This window comes from Pseudopipra pipra, chromosome 6 (genome assembly GCF_036250125.1).
Source record: "Pseudopipra pipra isolate bDixPip1 chromosome 6, bDixPip1.hap1, whole genome shotgun sequence".
In the NCBI taxonomy this organism is placed as follows: domain Eukaryota; kingdom Metazoa; phylum Chordata; class Aves; order Passeriformes; family Pipridae; genus Pseudopipra; species Pseudopipra pipra.
This window is the reverse complement of record NC_087554.1, coordinates 30,730,503-30,750,225: the sequence shown is the minus strand read 5'-3', so window position 1 is coordinate 30,750,225 and position 19,723 is coordinate 30,730,503. Positions and strand designations below refer to the sequence as shown.

The 19,723-nt window shown below is 39.5% G+C and overlaps 1 protein-coding gene across 1 annotated transcript; it reads right to left on the bottom strand.

The window, feature by feature from the left end:
* Positions 1-3,015: 3,015 nt before the first annotated feature.
* LOC135415884 (serine/arginine-rich splicing factor 5-like) lies at positions 3,016-19,504 on the bottom strand. The gene is made up of 8 exons (XM_064658339.1): positions 19,389-19,504; positions 17,046-17,184; positions 13,425-13,495; positions 12,564-12,650; positions 10,248-10,320; positions 6,384-6,457; positions 5,450-5,560; positions 3,016-4,490 (listed from the first exon to the last, which is right to left on the bottom strand). Exons 2-8 carry the CDS (start codon positions 17,169-17,171, stop codon positions 4,199-4,201), a joined length of 834 nt encoding a protein of 277 aa, XP_064514409.1. The 5' UTR covers positions 17,172-17,184; positions 19,389-19,504; the 3' UTR covers positions 3,016-4,198.
* Positions 19,505-19,723: the final 219 nt, after the last annotated feature.

Sequence of the window (19,723 nt, the reverse complement as noted above, 5' to 3'; positions counted from 1 at the left end):
TAAGTGGTATAGTGCTGTGGTTTGGATTTAGGATGAGAATAATATTGATAACTCACTGATGTTTTCAGATATTGCAAAGTAGTATTTATCAAGGACTTTTAGGCTTCTCATACTGTGCCAGCAAGGAGGCTAGGGGGGCATGGGAAACTGGGAGGGGACACAGCCAGGACAGCTGACCCCAGCTGACCAAAGGGATATCCTGTAGTATATAAACTGTTGGGAAAGTGACCAGGGGCTGGCGCTTGGGAACTGACCAGGCATTGGTTAGTGGGTGGTGAGCAACTGCATTGTGCATCATGGGTTTGTATTCTTATTCTTTCATCATTATTATAATTATTTTCTTCTATTTCTATCCCATTAAACTCAATTATCTCAACCCATGAGTTTTGACACTTTTACTCTTCTGATTCTCCCCCCTGTCCCACTGTGGGGGGCAGTGAGTGATCAGCTGTGTGGTGCTTTATTTGCCAGCAGGGGTGAAACCAGGACAACATTCCAGACAAGTTTCATACTACATTGTGTTCCCAAAATTCTACCAAGCAAGTCTGTGTCTACTAATCAAGTTGTCTACTTGACTTATAGGTACCATCTTCTCACAGGAACAACTTCAGTTTTCTTTAGACCTTTTTGCTCTTCAGCAGAACATCAAATATTTTTAAGAAAAACCAACAAGCACTTATCTCAATTTATCTCAGGGTCATGTGCTGGAGGAAATCTCTAAATTTGAACTGTATGAAGGTTGTATTCCTGTCTGTGGTCTCGTCTTGACACTGAAACTGCCACCTGTCAAAACTCAAAACTCCCTGTTTTTTCCCTTCATGGCTTCTATCCATCCCAGTCCCTCTTCTTTCCTCTCAAGACTGTATTCTTAGCTTGCAGACCACCAAATAAGTATTTTATTCAGGTTGCTGAACTGTTCTTTTAATTTAACCCCTCTCCACTAACCCATATGCCCCAAAACCGCAAATTCCAGACTGGGTTTGGCCCAGGCTGAGGTCAAACATGACCAGCTTAGAGTGGTACCATGAATTACCCTTCATTAAAGCAATTCATTAAGTGTACACAGTCGTAGCTCATTTTACGTGTCAGATAAGGTTGAAACTTTACTCCCCAATGAAAAATGTAGTTTTCATTTCCAACTCTACCACGTGCCAAACAGGGCTGCGCTGCTCTGAAATCTGCGCAAAATTGTTAAGACTTCCCGATATGAGTCTTGAGGTTTGAGTTGTGTTTTTGTTATTTTTTTTTCCTAAAAGAAAAAAAAAATCCCATTTGCTATTCATAGCTTGTCCTTTTTAAGAAAAAACAAGTCTGGTGGTGACACAGCAGGAAAGGGGGAGTGCGTGACATCAGTCCACTGGTCCGCCTTCTCCCCATGTATATTTTTTTAAGGACTTAGGCTTTTTTTGATACAGAAAAAGTCATGGAAGTCACATACACAATAAATAAAAATTGGGGCTTTGAAATCCATTATTTCTCCAGGCACCAAAATTAATACACCAAAAGGAACAACTAAGAGTCGAGTAACCAGGGACTCAACCTTTCCTTTAAGAAAACTGGTTTTAGCTGAAGATTCCTATCCTTGCCCTTCAAATAAATATTGAGAAAGCTGCAAAGTTAACCTCTAATATTCTTAGTATTTCAAAAACTTGCCTTTTCCTCACCTAAACACCTTTATGTATCTTAGGGGAACAAAGAGCCACTGCTTGCCACCTTAAAAAACATAAAAAAAAATTAGTGAGGTCAGTTTCCACTGTGTCACATTGCTTTGGTAACACCACCCTACAATCTGCAGCCCTTAGTTACCTGTTGCTACATTTAGAAACCAGCACTACAGTTAACTTAGATGCTGCTGTGCTGGCAAAGATGTTTAAATCACTACTGTGCCAGCACAGAAAATAAATACTGTCATAGGTGTTCCTGCACTAAACCACTATCAGTTCAGTCACATAGTTTAAAAAACCCACTTCTAACCATTATTAATAGCAACACAAATCTATGGGCAGACTGGGCCTTAGGTTCAGAAATAAGCTGTGTGTATTTATGGTTGCAATCATGATGATGATGCTAAACTTGCTTATAACCTCAGGGTGTTAGGGGAGAGAAGGGGAGGCTGGTTCTTAGGTCTATATTCATCTTACTGTTGCCACTGCTGACTGAATCAATGGAAACTTATGGAAGGGAAATAATATTGTACAAGAAAGAATTAATAAAGAAGATCTACATTCGCTCTACATTTTAACAATATGCGAGGTAAGCACTGAAGGTCTCTGATGTTGGACTTGCCAATCTCAAAGGTACTAGGTGAGGCAGTGGACATTTTGGGGAATTTTTTTGGTAGCCTAACAAAATTACAAAACCAACACTGACATTTAACACAGATGAGCATACTCCAGCTTTCCCAACAGTCATATCTAGTAAGATTCCACTGCAAAGTGATTTCTGTCTAGTGTTCCTTCTGAACTGCTAGAATATTCAAATCACATCATGCCAAACATGCAAAGAATCACAGAATGGTTTGGGTTGGAAGGGACCTTAAAGGTCAACTGGTTCCAACACTCCTCCTATGGGCAGGGTCACCAGTAACTTGGCTCTATAAAGGGTATCAGCCTTGAAGCCTTATATGCACAGAAGTTGTGTGCATATTTATAATAAGAATCTCTAGTACAGTATTTCAAAAGTTTACCAAATGAGTTTACCTACAGAAAGATTCCAACACTTACGGCCACTTGGTTGTTGATTCCTCTGCTGAACTGGTGGAACAGAAGGTATCACACAAACCTGTCTGCAAGGAAAGAATATTCTGCCATCCATTCAAACAGCCACTGTTGGCCATGACGGTAAAATCCTATCCTGTCCTGTTAGTCAGATCTCGTTACTTACATGTCATAACTTGTTTCTAGCTTACATTTTGCTTGCTTCCATACAGGTATACCTTCAGATAAATTTCTCTGTGATCATGTTAGAAAGATTTTATGAAGTAAACAACAAACACTATTAAACGAAACTGCAAAGTAAGCCAGAAAAAGGTTTGATTTTATTAGGAATGGTACATTTAAACACATGTAAGACTTTGGGATTAATTTACATATTTTTTCCAAAAACGTTTCCCTTCTTTAACGATACAGAAGTTAAAAAAAAGTACCTAATTCCAAATTTTAAGAACGAACAGTATTTGCAGTGGAAATTTCTATTAATCAAAACAACTGTGCATTCAGGAGATTTGACTACACTTTTCCTGGGATATTTTTTGCTGCTCTCGTTACTAAAATAACCTTCCTTTCCATCAAGACTATTGCTAGTCATACACATGTTATTCAGTATCACACTTCTGGGTATGAAAGCTATGTCACTCTTATAAACATCAAAAACATGGACATGCATATTGACATTTCTGTGCAGTTTTATGGAATCACCTGTCAAATAAGGCCTATACATACAATACCACATACTAGTGAATGACTGTAAAATTATTATAATGGATTCTCAATAATCCTGACATTTGGATGGTATGTTTCATTTTAACAGAAAATTCCAGCTTTCATTACTGCTTAACATTGTATTGATTCACTATCCAAATGAGCAATATTCAACTAAACAATGTGTATTCCTGAAAGTCTGTTGCAAATTAAGCATATTGTCAAGGTCATGTAAAGCTGGAACTTAAAACAGCCTGTTAAGCCAAGCAACAGGGAAAAAAGGGAACTCTAAACTAATTTCATCTGGTCCATTCATTCTCACACAGAAAAGTAGCCACAGAACCTTAAAGGATTAAAATCTATACTTCCTGTTCTCGGACTTAATACCAAGGACAAAAGCTAACATAGTATTTTGGAAGTCAAAGGCCTTGGAGGTGGAGGGGAAAGTGGGGGCAAGATAGGGAGAAAGCAGCGTATTGTCTCATCCCATTACCTCAGCATTATGTGTACATAATATATCTATGATAGAAATGTTTACTAATAGCAGGGAAAAAAATAAAAAAGACTTCCCACTCCAGACTTCACTGAAAGAAGAAAGCTGACAGCCAGCCCCTCCTCACAGAGATGGCCTATTTGATGACAGGCACTTTGGCAATGTAAGAGGAGGTCACCCTTTCATCATGTTAACTCTTCCCCTCCCAGTTCTCATATATAATTTGTCTCAAGTCTTCGAGAAACTTGAATCAAATTAAATGCTTTAATACATCTCTTAGAGCAGGTTAACTACGGCTATGAGCAGAGCTCGACCTAGAACGAGATTTTCTTTTAGAAGAAGAAGGAGATGGGGAAGAAGCTATCAAGCTGGAGCGGTGGCTTTTGTGGGAGTAACTCTTTTTAGGAGTACGGCTGCGAGAACGAGACCGGGATCGAGAGCGAGATCGGGATCGAGAGCGAGACCTGGACCTGGACCTTGATCTTGACCTGGACCTGGACCGGCTGTCTGATCTGGAAGATCCTGTAGACCTGGACCTGCTGCGAGATCTTGAGTAACTCCTTGATCGAGATCTGCTTCTAGAGAAACACAATTAAAAGCTGTAGTCTCGACTCCTACTAAATTTAAAGCAATCAATTAAAATTCTCAACTACTTGGTGTGCACGGCACATCAATCTGAACACCTGAATGCACTATTCACAGCATTCAGTTATTGCAGAGTGCTGCTAGACTTTTGTTATGCTCCATCATGACAGTATCTTAGGCCAAGGCTATCCGGAACTGCTGGCCTTAATTCTCTTCTGTTTTGGCAAAATATGAACTGCCGAATAAAAGATGCCTCCCCCCAGCTCCTGCCAGAAGGAGACAAACCAATTTTTAGGCATTCATCAAGAAAAACACAGAAATGAAACTTCATACCTGTGGTGTTTATTCTCTCTAGAAATGCCCATGAAAATTAGTAAGTTTCTTTCTAGATGCTAAAAAAGTCTCTAAAGGTGTGAAACACCAGCACACTTTAACGCCTAAAAGTTTAACACCTTAATTAGTAATGCATCCCATTTTTCATGGAAAGAAATGGATTTATTTTTAAGAAAGACAATTAAAAAGCTCAGCCAACATGTTTTTTTAACGACTAAGTGGCAGAACTGCTTTAGGAATAATGCAAGCAAGCTAATTGTTTTTCTTTCATTGTCACAAAAAAGCTGGCCTTAAGAACTATTTATCAACATTTCACAGGACTGTGAAACAACCTTCCATCAAATTAAAGGTTTTTAATACCAAAATGTATAGATTTTTAAAAGTTCTTTCATTATAATATCACATTTTGTCTTACAAAAAAATCTTACTCTCATCCAAAAGTGTTCTATTTACCTTGTTTCAGCAAGTTACTTCTTATCTTAATCTGTTTACATTGCTAGAAAGTGGTTCTGTGCAGTGATATTTAGCTTGGGGACAAAAAATTAGATAATAAAACTTTGGCATCAATACTACCCAAATCCCTGCCCTCAGCAGAATTTTATCAGGTCAGGTGACATACCTATGCCTTCTGTGGTCTTCAGTCAGTTTAATTCTGCGTCCATTCAGCTCAGTGCCATCCAATTTTTCCAGTGCACTCTTCATGTCACTGTAGGATGCAAACTCCACAACCCTGTTTAGCATCATGAAAAAAAAAGTTTCAGAGAAACCGAAAAAGGATAACACATCTGGCCCTATTTCAATCTCTTGATTCATGGCTTGATGTTTTATCTTCTGAAAACGAACTTTTAACTTGGTTAACAGCAAAATATTACACTAACAGTACTAGCCACCTATACCTTTCACATCTATACTTTTAACATTACCAGAACTCTCATCTGCAATGAGACACAATGCAAGAAGCTACACAAACCTGCACCAGTTGAGGAAGTATCTTTCAGTCCTCCACTAAACTGCGTTCCAAAGCTGTCCAAGAAACAAAATAAACTTGCAGATTCTCCTGCCCTATTTAAGAATTTTTAACAGTGAATACAAAAAATTCAGTCTTTGTACTTTTGTAGTCTGCAGAATCAGGAATGGAGAGCAGGCAAGTAGGTATTCTCTGTGGAGGTTGGTTATGTTCATTTCCCATGACTTTGACTGTTGAAGCAGTGCAAACCAGGCACAGACAGGAGGTATTTTAGTCTCAGGAGTCAACTCATAAATGATTATATAAAAGTAAGTTAAAGACAGCTTAATTTAACTGTTGAAAAGTATTCTCCCTTTCCTTTCTGCTTTCACACATTGTTTTCATGGTAGAGTATGGAGACTTGAGTTCAATACTGAACTCCTACTTTCTGACTGATTGTTTTTTGTGTTGTTTTGGTTTTTTTAACTGGACAAATTTCAGCATCTAAGCCACAACACACATTTATATTTCATTTCTTTTATATCACAAGAATAATTGTGCCCTTAACAGTTTCGGTTATACAGATTTAGACACAAAGTGAGCTTACCCTTCATTCCTGTTGTTTCTGTGAGCATCCACATAGGTGACCTCCCCTGCCTTTCTCATAACATCTTTCAAGTCCTGCAGCAAAAGTTAACATTTTAGTCTTAAACATGACACAAATGAGTCAGCTACCAGTAATACTCCCCTAAAGCTTTCTCTGCTAAAACTGCTTAATGCTTTTCAATTTATATGTATAAAAATATACATATAATTAAAAAAAAGTTTTTGAAACTGTAATAGCAGCTGCATTTAGAAAAGAGCCCTCATTTTACAACTACAGTGAATAAAACACTGCTTTTAAGATAATCCTGCATCCCAAAAACAGGTGTTATGAAAACACAGTGCAATACCTAAAATACCAACATGTGCACTGAAATTAGAACAATAAGAGATGAGAAGCACCATAGCATAAATGCAGATTTTCATAACTAACACCCCAGATAAATGACAATCCAATATATGTAGACAAATTCATCCTATATGCTCACCTCCCCCAACTTCCCAATAAAATTAAAAGCAAAACCGTGTAATTACTATATGATCAAAAATTTTCCAAAGGGAATGTTTTTTCTTAAGTTTCACTTGAATATCTGTCACACTACAGTGTCACGTCAATAGAATCCTCGTATTAAACTTAACAGAGGCGAAACACGCAGAAACAGTAAAATTACTTGCTTAGTAATAAATAAAGCACAAACAAATAATGCAAAAGGTCACAAAAAAGCTAAACATCTGTATAAGTTAAGGCAGCACTTTTACCAAACAGTATCTGGTATTTTATAATCCCAGACTACTTACCGCAAAACGCCACAAGTGGCAGGTGATATAAGAAGGTACCTTAAGCAAAGAGTTGCTTGTCCAATACCTAGCTGGCCAAGAGGAACTCTCTTACATGAGAAAGGCAGAGTGATGGCTCATAGCAATATGCTTCACGGAGGTACCAGAGGCCCTGAAAGCACTGGACATAGTCTCCAGTCTCCAGAAGTGGCTAAAGAACCCGAGGATGATCTGTGCTAGCCAATCGAGATCAAACCCAGGCAAACCAAGATCTAGATCGCCAAAAAACAGGAGTGTCATAGGAACCAAAAGGAAAATTCAGAACAGGCCAAACCCTAGAATTTCAGCCACTAGAAAACCCCCAAATCTTTGGTTCTTTTTCCTCCACACAAGAAAAATGAAGGTTACCCAAATCAAGGTTGTTAGAAGAGGTTCAAAATGCACTTGGTTAGAAATATGCTTAAGGAAGAAAAGACTACAAAACAAAAAGCCAAGAAAAACTTTAGAACATTTGCCACAGAATATGAGAAAGCTTAATTTTATCTGGTATTTTAATTAAAATTCAATAGTTTTGTTAAAAACTGGCATATGCAAAGTAGTAATTTTTCTTGTTTCACAGGTCTTACTTAACACAAAGAAATAGCAATGAAAAATAGGCCCTATAGTACCATTAAAAACAATACTTCCAGTGTCCGTATGTTTACCTCAGTTTAGAGATTTTGGCTCTGCTCAAGTCAATGAGAGTTTAACCAGACCAGGACTGGTAAATCAGAATGAAATTTAAACTGTTAATCTACATAATTATTTCCTAATTCAATAACTTTAGGCTTTAAAATTGAAGCTGCCAGTCTTGTCGCACTATATGCTGAATCCTAAGAATCATCAACATGAAGTATCTTTTGTAATAGCAATGACAACGTGATTAAGATGCTGGCATTATTGCTCAAAACAGGGTAAGTGTGCATGTGTTATAAAAGCTAGACGTTCTGTTATTAAGAGGATTGTTTTGAAGTTATCTAGTTTTACTTAACCAGTGTAACAACCAAATTTTATCCTAAGTTTACTGTTCTGATTCACTTTAAACAGCACAAGAAAACCCTGTTGTCCTTCACAGCAAAAAAAAATAAAGTGTAGGACAACCATAAATAGAACAAACACCTATTAAAAAATACATCTTGATGTAACACAGACCTACTTTTCTCAACTGTTTGAAAATTCACAGATACTGAAGAACTAATGAGGGTGGTTGGAAAGCTCTGAACATGCAGAAAAATACGTTCGTTAAAGTAGGAGAATTCTAACAGTTTGTCTACTACTTAGAGATGAGATTATCTATTAACAATTTTGTGGCTTGGTTGTTTGTTTTTTGTTTTGTTTTTTTTTTTTATATCCCAACATAATAACTTCTAAAGGAGACAGATGTTCTCAAAGCATGGGGATCTGGACACACCAAAGATGAAATTAGGTGCATAAGTTTTAAAGCAAGGTTCTATACCAACTGTGCTTCCTAGCAGCTCAAGGATTAGAAGGGAAGAATAATGCCACTACTGTTAATGCATTAGCTATTTTAACCTGTTGTGTAAGTAGCATAGTTAGAAGTTAAAACACTATAGTCAGTATCAAAGTAGTACAGCTTCAAAACTAAATGCAGCTTACATGTGGTTGTTAGCTTCAAATGATGTCTATTTAGGCAAATATCAAGAAGTCAAGTTTCTTATGCTAACTTATCATATATTTAAGTCATTAAAACATTTAATTAGAATACTTAAGATTCACCAGTATGAAATCTGAATTGGACAGGCTTCAGATTAAAATGTAAGTACACATAAAGCCATTATAAATATTCACAAGTAAAAGAAACTTAAAGAAATGCTAATTTTTTTTTTAACTTACAAATTTAACACTAAACACGATTTATTCTCCTTGACACTCCACTACAGCTTACTTCTCTGGTCCCTACTGTCGTTTCCAAGTGACAATCTCTTCATAAATGTAACCGCGTAGCAAACCCAGAAGATATTTAGATTAAATCCACTTGCTCATCACATCAACTCAGTTTTTTTTTTTAGCTATTCAATAATTAACACAACTGTACAATTATGAACCCTTTGAACCTGTGATGCAGAAGATAAACAAAATTAGTTCAACTGGTTATCTGCATGGACTGCACCCAAACTCTTATGAAACAGATCAGCAGAGCTCCAGGCAAGCTGAGCAGCCTCCTCGCGGGGAAGTAGCTTCAACACTGAGGCTTTGAACATTCAACATCATCTCCTGCATCTTTCAGTACATTAATTAAAGTCTCTTTATATTCTTTGAATATAGATTAATGAATAAAGCTTAAAGAGCAAGAGTAAACTCCACTATTCACTCACCTTTCGTAAATAGCATCTGTTGCTATGCCCTTAAAAAGTGAACTTTCTATATAGACTGTATACTATGCAGAACACAACTAAAGGAATTGATTATAGGGCTATTCTGTTAAAAGCCAGCTAGATATTAGCAAAACATTAGCAAAGGGTGAAAAAAACAAAAATGAAAGGTGGTAAGAAATCTTCACATGACAAGTACTGAAAGTCTGGGGGTTTTTTAAAAAAATATCTACAGTAAGCATACTTGATACAGTAGCTCTCTTAAAATTCCCTCCATTATAACAATGTATTACCAGACTTCTCAATCATGCATCAGGTCACAAAAGTATTTTGCAAACCATATGAAATGACTGTAAATTTCACTCAAAACAAAGGCATGCACTTCCAGGTGTAACAATACAAAAGGATGATATGACATTTGAATGAATGTTATGCTTCAGTATTTTAGAAACAATCTAGAGCCTTTAAAAGTTTTATTAGTTGGTAAACACAAGTAAGGGAGAATCATTTCCCAACTACAAAATCTAGTTATAGAGCTATTTGAACAGCTATGAAACAAAAGACTTCTTCAAGTGTTGGAATGCTAATTTTTAGCAATCACTGAAGCTTTTTGTTCACATTAAATATTTATGATGGCTTTATTAAGAAATTAGGCTGAAAGTAGTCCACTTATAGGGTAGTAAAATAAGGTGTGAAAAAAAGATAAGATGCTAACTCACCTGCCAGCTGATACGGGAGGAAAGATTTTCAACAATGATCCTGTGTTCAGTACGGACAGGAGGTCCATATCGGCTGGAAGAATTCAAAGGAAAAAAAAGAAAAAAATTCTCCAGTGTAAGGAATTTTGAACTTAAGAAATCTGACATTTTCTACAGGTTACTGTAAGACTGAAGTAATTTCCTGGTTGCTGGACTGCAGACTTCTCCCCAGTCAAGAACATGTTTAAGTCTCCACTACTAGAAGCAAGCTGCTACATGGGGATTAAAAAGAATTTTGATGAACTTTTTACCAAGGCAGTCAATATAGTTGCCATTTTTTTTCTAGATACACCAAAATAAATGTCTGGTAGAATGAAAATAATATAAAGAGATTTAGTTCAATTTTGGTATTTGACCTGCTTGGCTTATACTTATGGAAAAGACAATCTTTTTTTCTATCTTTTTTTATGCTGTTCCATTCTGCTTCAGGTCAGGGGGCTAGAAGGCACAATTCAAAGGCATTTTAGTTCATGCTTCTAAATTCCAAATAACTTGTTAATATTTTTAAATACCACCATGATCTATATTAGGGGTTTTTTTTGATAGAAATATTCCTATTTCAGTAAAATGAGAGCTAATGAACTGGTTGTCCTGAAATAACTATGGCATTTTACAGTTCCTGAATGAAAGCTGATGTTTTCAATTTAACAAAAAATTAAAGACCCTCTCAAAAATGAAAATGTGGCTTGAAAATATTCATGCAGGACAGTAAAACATCTGGAAAGAATGTAAATCTGAAAAGAATACCCCTGCAAGTCTTTTCTGCTCCCAATCCTAGTCATTCTGAATAGAAAGAGATTTGAGAATTACGGAAAAAGGTATGCCAGTCTTTTGGTAAGTAATGCAGGATTCTAACAATGACACCACTTTGTTTTACTAGAAAAAAGATTCAAGAATTGAGAGCACTGACCTTAGAGAAAATTATTCTCATCTTCTCCTCCTACAGAAACACAATCCTAAATTGTGCATATTGATTTGTACACTGAAGCACAGGCAATTTCATTTCAGTGCATACCTCAAAGTGTCCAAATTTTTTTCAGAACATCCGTATCTTCCAGGTATTTTAACAGAGGTCCCAGAGTCACAAAACTGGCAGGCTGTCTCATTTTTCCATTATAGCAAACCACAGTCTCTTCCTGTCTGGCACTGGCAGTCTGACATCATGAACTGACTATAGCATCAGATGCCCACAACCTTAAATCACACTTCTTACTTTACAAGTCCACTTTTAGCCGGGACCTCAGACCAATCCTACTGCATCAAGGTTACTGCCACTAAGAAAAACGATCTAATTAGCATACTTTCATATGCAAATCATATGTTCTAGACACTGGTTTGTAACTGGCAGCAATTCTGACTTTGAAACAAAGATTTCTATCCATTATATCTTTATCTTTCTTTCAATCTCTATTCTGCATAGGCCACAGCTATAAATGTTTCTACAGAGCAAACTTTTCCACACGTTTTTACTTCACACAGGCAGATATAAAGTACAAAGATGTAATGACTAGTTGTGTGGTGGAATATATTCAAATCTGCAGAACTTTCACTGCAAGTTGGTGTAAGGTTCACCACTGGCTCAAATCATTGAAAATGAACAACTCCACAAATACTGCGTGTCCACTAGAGGTATTCTAGAGAAGAGCTATGTCCTGTTTTTCAGATTCTATCCCTCGACAGAGATTCTCCTTTAGTAAGGCACCTGCTTGGTCAGCAAACTTACTCAACTGGTATCTAAACACTTCTGCACGTGTTAGTATCTTGTGCCCTAGCACTGCTCCTTTTCTAGCCTGTGCTGACCTAAGCATTTTGATAACCATACAACTGGAAATGTGAAAGCTTGGTTAGACAGTAAGTACCTTGAACTGTTGCTCTACAATAATTCTACTTAGCATGTAAGCTCAGTTTGATGACAAAAGCTTCAAGATGCTAAGTCTGGCATTTTTCTTGACTTAGTGTTAAAAACAGCCATTACAACTGCAGCAATACTCCTTCACATAATTTACATGATGGTAGGAAGCAAGACCAACGTAGTGCCTACAATACGGCAAAGGAGCATTTCATAATATGTTTGTGAACCTCTGTGAGACAGTTAAACAGCTTTAAAATCCACACTCAAAGAAGGCAAATAATAGTAATGGACCTACACAGTTTGAGAACGTATTTGTGAAGCTATACAAGAAAAGTGCTGGATCCCTTAATCACAAGAAGAAAACAATTTTTCACTCCAGTTCTTCAGTTACTGTGTTGGGAGGAAAAAGAGTCCAGACCACCTACCTAGATCCACTCTGAGACTGATAGTAACTGAACCGTTGTGAGAATCTCCCCCTTCCTCTTCGGGCTCGAGCATGCTCAATTGTGACCCTTATGACAGGAACAAAATGAAACAGCACATGAAAAAATAAACCAATGAACTTCAAGTATTTGACACTGACTTAAAAATCTTTCACAATTGGAAGCACATGTGCACAAACAGGAATTATCTTGCCCTTGCAAAGAATGATTTATAACACAATCACTGGCATTTCTTAAAGAGCCAGACCAGTGGGTTTCTCTTTTCTCATTCATATCCCTCAGATTTTTCATGAAAATTGTCACAGGTCTGTAATTTAGACTGATACACCTGAATTTGCTTAACTAGAGCCCAAGAATAACCACAGAGACAAAAGAGTACCAAAATAAGTAACAAAAACCTAATGACCTAAAATCCAGCTTCCACAATCATAATAAAAATTACAGTAACATACAATGACCATAGTCCCCATTGCTGCAAACTGAAGGGCAACGCTCCAAATGATGACAGGTTTATCATCTTATTTTCTGGTCAACAGACAGATAAATAACAAATAAGTTTAATTCCCTCTTACTAATATTTCTTCTAATAACAAGACCCTGAGTTAGCTTTGAAAAAGAACTAAGTGCAAGTAGAGAAAACAGTCAGCCCTGCTCCAAACCACTCTTCCTCCAGTCCCAAACTAATCTCTGTCTTATAGAAGACTATAGCCTGAATCACCATGAATGTCTTTAAAGTATCCCACCACAGAGCGAAAAGAAATGGGCATCAGAGTACAAGATAATACACTGCATTTGGATGCAAAGCACTTTTTCTGTTCTTAAGGGAAATTATATCACGCTTACCTTTCATCGCACAACTCTTTACCATTTAGTTCATAAATTGCATCATCAGCATCCCTGTGGTCTTCAAATTCCTAGAAAGAAAATAGGAATAAAAAAATCTTTTCCCTCATGTTATATGCAAATACTAGTAAGTATGTGTTCTTTATAAATTTTAGATTTCTGCAGCAAGTATCACCCAGAACTTTGAACAAGAAAGTGAATTCATAGTACATTTATGACTGAAAAGCAAAGGTGTTCCTATTCACAACCCTTTCTTCTCCTTCCACCCCACAAACTCCTTTTGCCTCTCTCAGTTGTTTCAGTATAACTATTTGCAGGACCTCTATAAAATAAATTGATTAAATGACCTGGTTTACTACAGATGTATCTAAAATACTTTTGGGGAGAGGTGGAGAGAATTATTTCAAGGCATACAGTTTAAAACACAGCTCTATATACAGGGAAATCCTACATAATAACATGAGCTGATCAACTGCAAACAAAAGCAGGAGATTTGTGCACTCCCAAAATCCTCTTAAGAGTTCTGGGGCTAATTCAGTTCTTACTGAATTGGCAAAGAAAGAGTAAACCAGAAAAAAAGCCCTTCTAATTTTTTTCTGAGTGAATTCAGCTCACTAGCTGGGCAAAAAGGTGCCCTTGTAAGAAGAGTATGAAACATAAGCCTGTCTTCAGCACTGGCCACCTGCAGGTCCAGATTAGCTATAACATGCATAATTCCATATAGTGTTCCAACGGAATCTCTCACTTTGCTTTTGGCAGAAATGCTGCTTTAGTCAGCCTGAGTAGCCTCTGCCCACTATCCAGCCCACTGGTTCTTGCCAAAGCTATTTGTACAGCTCTGCAGGAAACTAGGTCAAGAAACCTACCCAGATGAAAAATAGCACACTTTGTGCAGGAGGTGGGGTGAAAAAGACAGTGTTGTTTTTCAAACAGATCAGCTCCCCAGGTAGGTTCATTATGTGGTTGTACAACTGCAGGAACGCCATGTGAGGCAAGGGGACAAAGGAAAGAAATAATGCAGAGAGAACAAGCAGCTGGGTAGGGACTGCTTGAAGCAAGTGTAGACGGAGAGAAAAAATAGTGGAACTGCAGCTTGTGAGCAACGAACAACAGAGAAGAAGTTTCTCAAGAAAGTGTTTGCATAACCGTAAACCGCTTTTCAGAAGCAATACTGGCTTAATCAATCTTCCCCATTCTGCACTCAAATCTGTTTCACTACCAAGTGAAACATCACACATCTTCGCATGATGCTGCAAAGATTATCTTGAGAAAATTTAGGCCTAGCATTTAACAGTATCAATAGTCAGCACCTACAACTCCCATTATTTCACCTAGTTTCTAACAAAGTGAATGTCTTCAAGTCTATCTAGCTTTATGATCTGAAGTTTAAAAACATTACACCCTGAAATCTACAAAATTTAAGTAGATATAATAAGTTTCACAGAACAAGCAATGATTTCAATCAAGCACAATGAAACATGCTTTTAACACTACAACAATGTTCACTTGGTTTTGTGAGTGGCTCTATAAATACAGATCTTAAATAACCAAACCCAGATGAACAGGCAAAAACATGGCAAGGGAAGTGCCACAAATGATGCCTTCAATGTGTTTATAAATTAGACGGATGACAGGATCAAGTGCACCCTCACCAATTTTGAGCCTGACACCAAAGTGGGAGGAGAAACAGATATACCAGAAGGAAAAACCATCCCACAGAAAGACCTTGATAGGCTGAAAGGTAAGGCAAACAAGAATCACAAGTTTTAACAAAATATAAACATGAAGTGCTGCACCTGAGTTAAAATAGTCCTAAGAGCAGAACAGGCTGGGGGTTGAGTGGCTGGAGTGTAGCTTTGCCGAAAAGGACTTGGAAATCCTTGTGGAGAGTCAGCTAAGCATGAGTCAGCAGTGTGGCCTTGCTACAATGAAAGCAAACCTCATCCTGGGCTGCATAAGTAGGAGCACAAGCAGCAGACCAGGGGATCCAGTTATCCCACCCTACTTGGCATTTGTTAGGCCACACCTGGAACACTGTGTCCAGTTTTGGTCCCTCCAGCTCATGAAAGACATTGAAAAATTGGAATGAGGCTAGCAGAGGGCCACCAACACTGATCAGAAGGTTGGAGAACAAAAAAAGGTTGAGAGAGCTGTGTTTGTTCAACCTGAAGAAAGGGCAGCTCCAAGGGGATCCAGTCAGAATCTTCCAAAACCTAAAACACAGTTACATTGACAACAGAAATGATTTCCTCATATGGGTGCAGAGTGATGGGATGACCAGGGGGGAGGATGGGGGGTGATGGGGGGATGATGTGGAGGGGGGGGAAAGGTTTCTTCAGTTGAAAGGAAAAAAAATTTTATCCTGAGAACAATTAAAATTTTTAGATAAATTTATGAGACAATTATTCAATCTTATTAGTGAGCTTTGAAAGGAAAATGGTTCTGCCTGGGAACCAGAGAAGAGAGGAGGGAGGACTGACTGACTCGCTTACAGGAGTTGAACAGAAGTTGTTCCTGAATGAGTCAACAGCCCTGCCCAAGAAGAGAAGAGCAACACTCAGGGAAAGGGGATTGAGAAATAGCGGCAATTGGAAAAAGCACTCTAAATAAACCCAGGCTCACGTCTAGATCAGCCATTTACCTCCGGACTTTAAGAGACACATATTTACCTACTGGCAGTCAACAAGAAGTAGCTCATACTGCAGGGCAACCAGGAACCAGCACGTGTAGGCATTAAGGAACAATACTCATACAAAGCTAAAGTAGGCAAAGCCTGGTTTTTTTTCTTTTCCTATAACTTCACTCAAGGGACTGATCTTGGCAGAAAGAATGGCATGTAAACCTGCCACAGTGTGAGGGCAGTATCACCCTTTCCAGTTTGAACTCAGTGCTGCAGAACAGCTAATTCTCAGTTCTCAGGAGGTAATATTTAAGAGATGGGCTGATCCTGAGTCAATCTGGGAACCCGCAGAACCACAAAATTTGGACAACAGTTTAGGAGCATAGAGCTCTAGAATGCAGTGCCAGGAAACTGAAATCCAATGAACCATCTGTTTCATTCAACAGTGTGACAGACACATAGGCCCTGTTAACATGTATTGATGGTGAATGTGACTAACTTCAGCTACAAGAATCAAAAGCTGTGCTGCTTTAGTCCACCAGCAAGCACCTGTTATACCTGTTGTTTTAGCCAACGACTCTGGTTTTATGTCAGGCCGTGATTTAGAGATACGAGCAAGCAGACTTGTTATAAGACAGCTTATAAGGAGTGAGAGAGGAACATAAGTGGTTCTGTATAAACTTTTCTCCAGATGAGGACTCTGTAAAATTTTGCACTGCCATAACAGGATATTTATACAGTCTTCAGAAATGAGAGATAAATTTTAAATCCATGAAAGCCTTTGATCAAACAATGTATTTAATGAAGCTAGAATATTACCAAGACTTTGAGCAAAACTTGGACTGTAATCCCAAATTCTGAAAAGCGGTCTGAAATGTATATTAATATTTTCCATTTCCAATTGCAACTATTATTCTTTCAATCATCTTCCCTTCCTTGACATCAGCCTAGCAAGTTTAGTATCTACAAGCAAGAGGAAGGAAAACAAGGTTATTACTTACCACAAATCCAAATCCATTTTTTAGATGGATTTCTCGTATGCGACCATATCCTTTGAAGAATTTCTCCACATCCCGTTCACGAGCACGTGAGCTCAAGTGTCCAACAAAGACACGGCAGCCACTCATCTTAAAGTTGATGCTAAGAAAGAAAACAGCACTGTTTATCAGATTAACAAACTTAAAATAGGGTCATTAAGATCACTTTTACATCTCAGAAATCTTAGTTTAATAGGATTTGATTTTACTGTCCTCCAGGTATATGTTAAAACCCCAATTCTCTATATCAAGAGAAGTGAAAAAATCCTGTCTTGCTGACTTCTGCTAGAACCCACACAGAACTCCCCATTTTCTCCTTTTTAAGCATGTAACTTAACGACTTCTTATACCTGAAATAACATTTTTGTTTGCTGTCAGACTAGTAAGATTTTTGTATCACAAAGCATGAAAGAAAACCCTAATCTATAAATTAAATTACTGGGCTAGCAGCAGTTGAAAAAAAAAAAAGAACAAAACTGTTATGCTAAACATTGAAACATAAAAATTTTGCTTTGACCTGGAAGAACTGCTGCAATAAAAGCTGTATTAGCATAAAAGAGATAAACAGTCATCATCAAATTGTTTCCATTTCCAGTAACCATAAATACCTTATTTTAACAGTCTGCCAGGTTCTGAAAAAACATTTTTTCATTATGAGATTTCAACAACAGCAAAAATTTAAAAAATCGCTATTTTGGATATTTGTATTTTCAAAACTATCTACTGATCTAGGATACATAATTTGAGACACTTTATGAAAACTCCATTGCTTACCCTGAGGTGTCATTTTTTCAGTTTATGTGATTTAGAAATTTTTTAAGTTCTTGTAACTGGAAAATATTATTTGGCTCACTCAGTGAGCTTGCTGTCATACAATAAACAAATAATCTAAGCTGTACGGAATGAAAATATGATGTGATTTTGCCTTACAATACTGGGCTGTAAAGCAGGCAGAATAAACAGACAACATATCACATTAGCTGTGAAAATAATTCCAGTCAATTTGGATACAGTATTTTGAATTAGTGCGATTTAACGAACACCCATTAGGTCTCTTTTGATTAGTTTCTTTACTCAGACTCGCTGTGCCATGTGAGAAGTGCCAAAATTTTGGAAAACTGGGTACTGGGCTTTTTATGGGGCAACGGGTTGAACTGTGACAGCACTCAGACTCGCCTCAGACATCCCCGAACCAAGACCTGAGGTGACGGCTATTTATTTAATCACTTTCATGTGGAAAGTTTTGTGCTTCCTCCACAACGCTGCCCTTTGTAGCCATCCTCTCCTTTGTGCTCACACGTGCATTTTAATGCCCACACAGAAATTCAGTTCAGTGGGCTGGTTCACCTCCCTCGCGAAGCGTGGAGTACCCCGGTTTCCCTGGTGCACCCCTACCACGCAAACACTGGGAAGGCCAGCAGCGGGTACTAAGGGAAAGGCAAGCCCTTGCAGAGAAAAGACAGCCTTACGTAACCGTGTGCTTTAAAACACGGCAAGAATAGCCACTCTGGCAATAGCGCTCATTTGGGGAGCAACACAGATTTGAAAAACTAAAACGACTGCGTAGCTGCTGTTCGGTATTTTCAGCTGTAGGAAAACAAGGTGGGGAGATTAATCGCAGAAGGAAATGAATACGGGGTGGGTGGGTGGAACTGACCACCACTGAAACTGTCACGGACAGGCGAAAGAAGTGCGAACAACTCGCCTGCGCGTTATTTACTCAACCATCAGAGACTACAGTCGCTGCGAGATCTATATTGACACTTGCAAGGCGCGGAGCTTCACACGTTGTTCCTACCGCAATCCCACCGAGTTCGCTCGCTGGCGGCTCACAAAATAAGGAAAAGCCGTCGAGAAGCACGGCCCCACAGCAACCGGCCATCTGCTCCTCCCTCCTTTCGAGCGGCCGAGATGGGCCGGGGCTGCGCCAGGCCCGCCGCCTGCCCAAGGCAGGAGGGCCCTGTGCACAGGCCCGCCGCCACCGCGGCGCCGGCCCACGCAGATCCGCCGGCCCCTCCGGCTCTTCGAAGCTTTGCGCTCGCCTCCAAACACCGCCGGCCCCCGGCCACCCCGCCGGGATCAGCCTTCCCCGCCGCGGGGCAGCGATGGAGCGCGGGGCCTGCCCGTTCGCGGCTCCACCGAGCGCCCGGGCCTGCGGCGCCGCGCGGCGCCAGCGCGGCCTCCGCCCGCGGCTCCCCCACCTCGGCCCGTCCCCACCCCACCGCGGGGCCTGGCCGCCAGAACCCCACCGATGGCTCCCCGCGCCCGCCCCGGCCTCCCCCAAGCCGAGGAGGGGCCGCCACACACCGTCGCGGAGCGGCGAGTCCTGCGGGCCGTGCGGAGCCTCGGTGCGGCCGCGGCGACAATGGCTGCCGGCTGCTCCGACCGCCGCCACGCCATTGCGCCTGCGCTCACCCGCCCCGCCCGCGCCGCGCCGCGCGGCACCACGGGAAGTGTAGGCGCGGAGGGGCCGTTGGGAGGGACCCCGGGGATCATCCCGCTCCAGCGCCAGGTCCTGGACACGGACACCTCTCACCAACCAGGCTGCTCAGAGCCTCACCCAACCTGGCCCTGAGCATTTCCAGGGATGGGGCACCCACAGCGTCTCTGGGGAAGCTGTTGGTGCTGAACTGCCTCTGACT

Excerpts from the sequence above, each read along its gene's own strand:
- LOC135415884 (XM_064658339.1), bottom strand. The coding sequence starts at position 17,171 with ATGAGTGGCTGCCGTGTCTTTGTTGGACACTTGAGCTCACGTGCTCGT. Across the intron at positions 13,496-17,045 it reads AAAATGGATTTGGATTTGTG|GAATTTGAAGACCACAGGGA; the intron begins GTAAGTAATAAC and ends TTTTCTTTCTAG. Across the intron at positions 4,491-5,449 it reads GAAGACCACAGAAGGCATAG|AAGCAGATCTCGATCAAGGA; the intron begins GTATGTCACCTG and ends GTGTTTCTCTAG.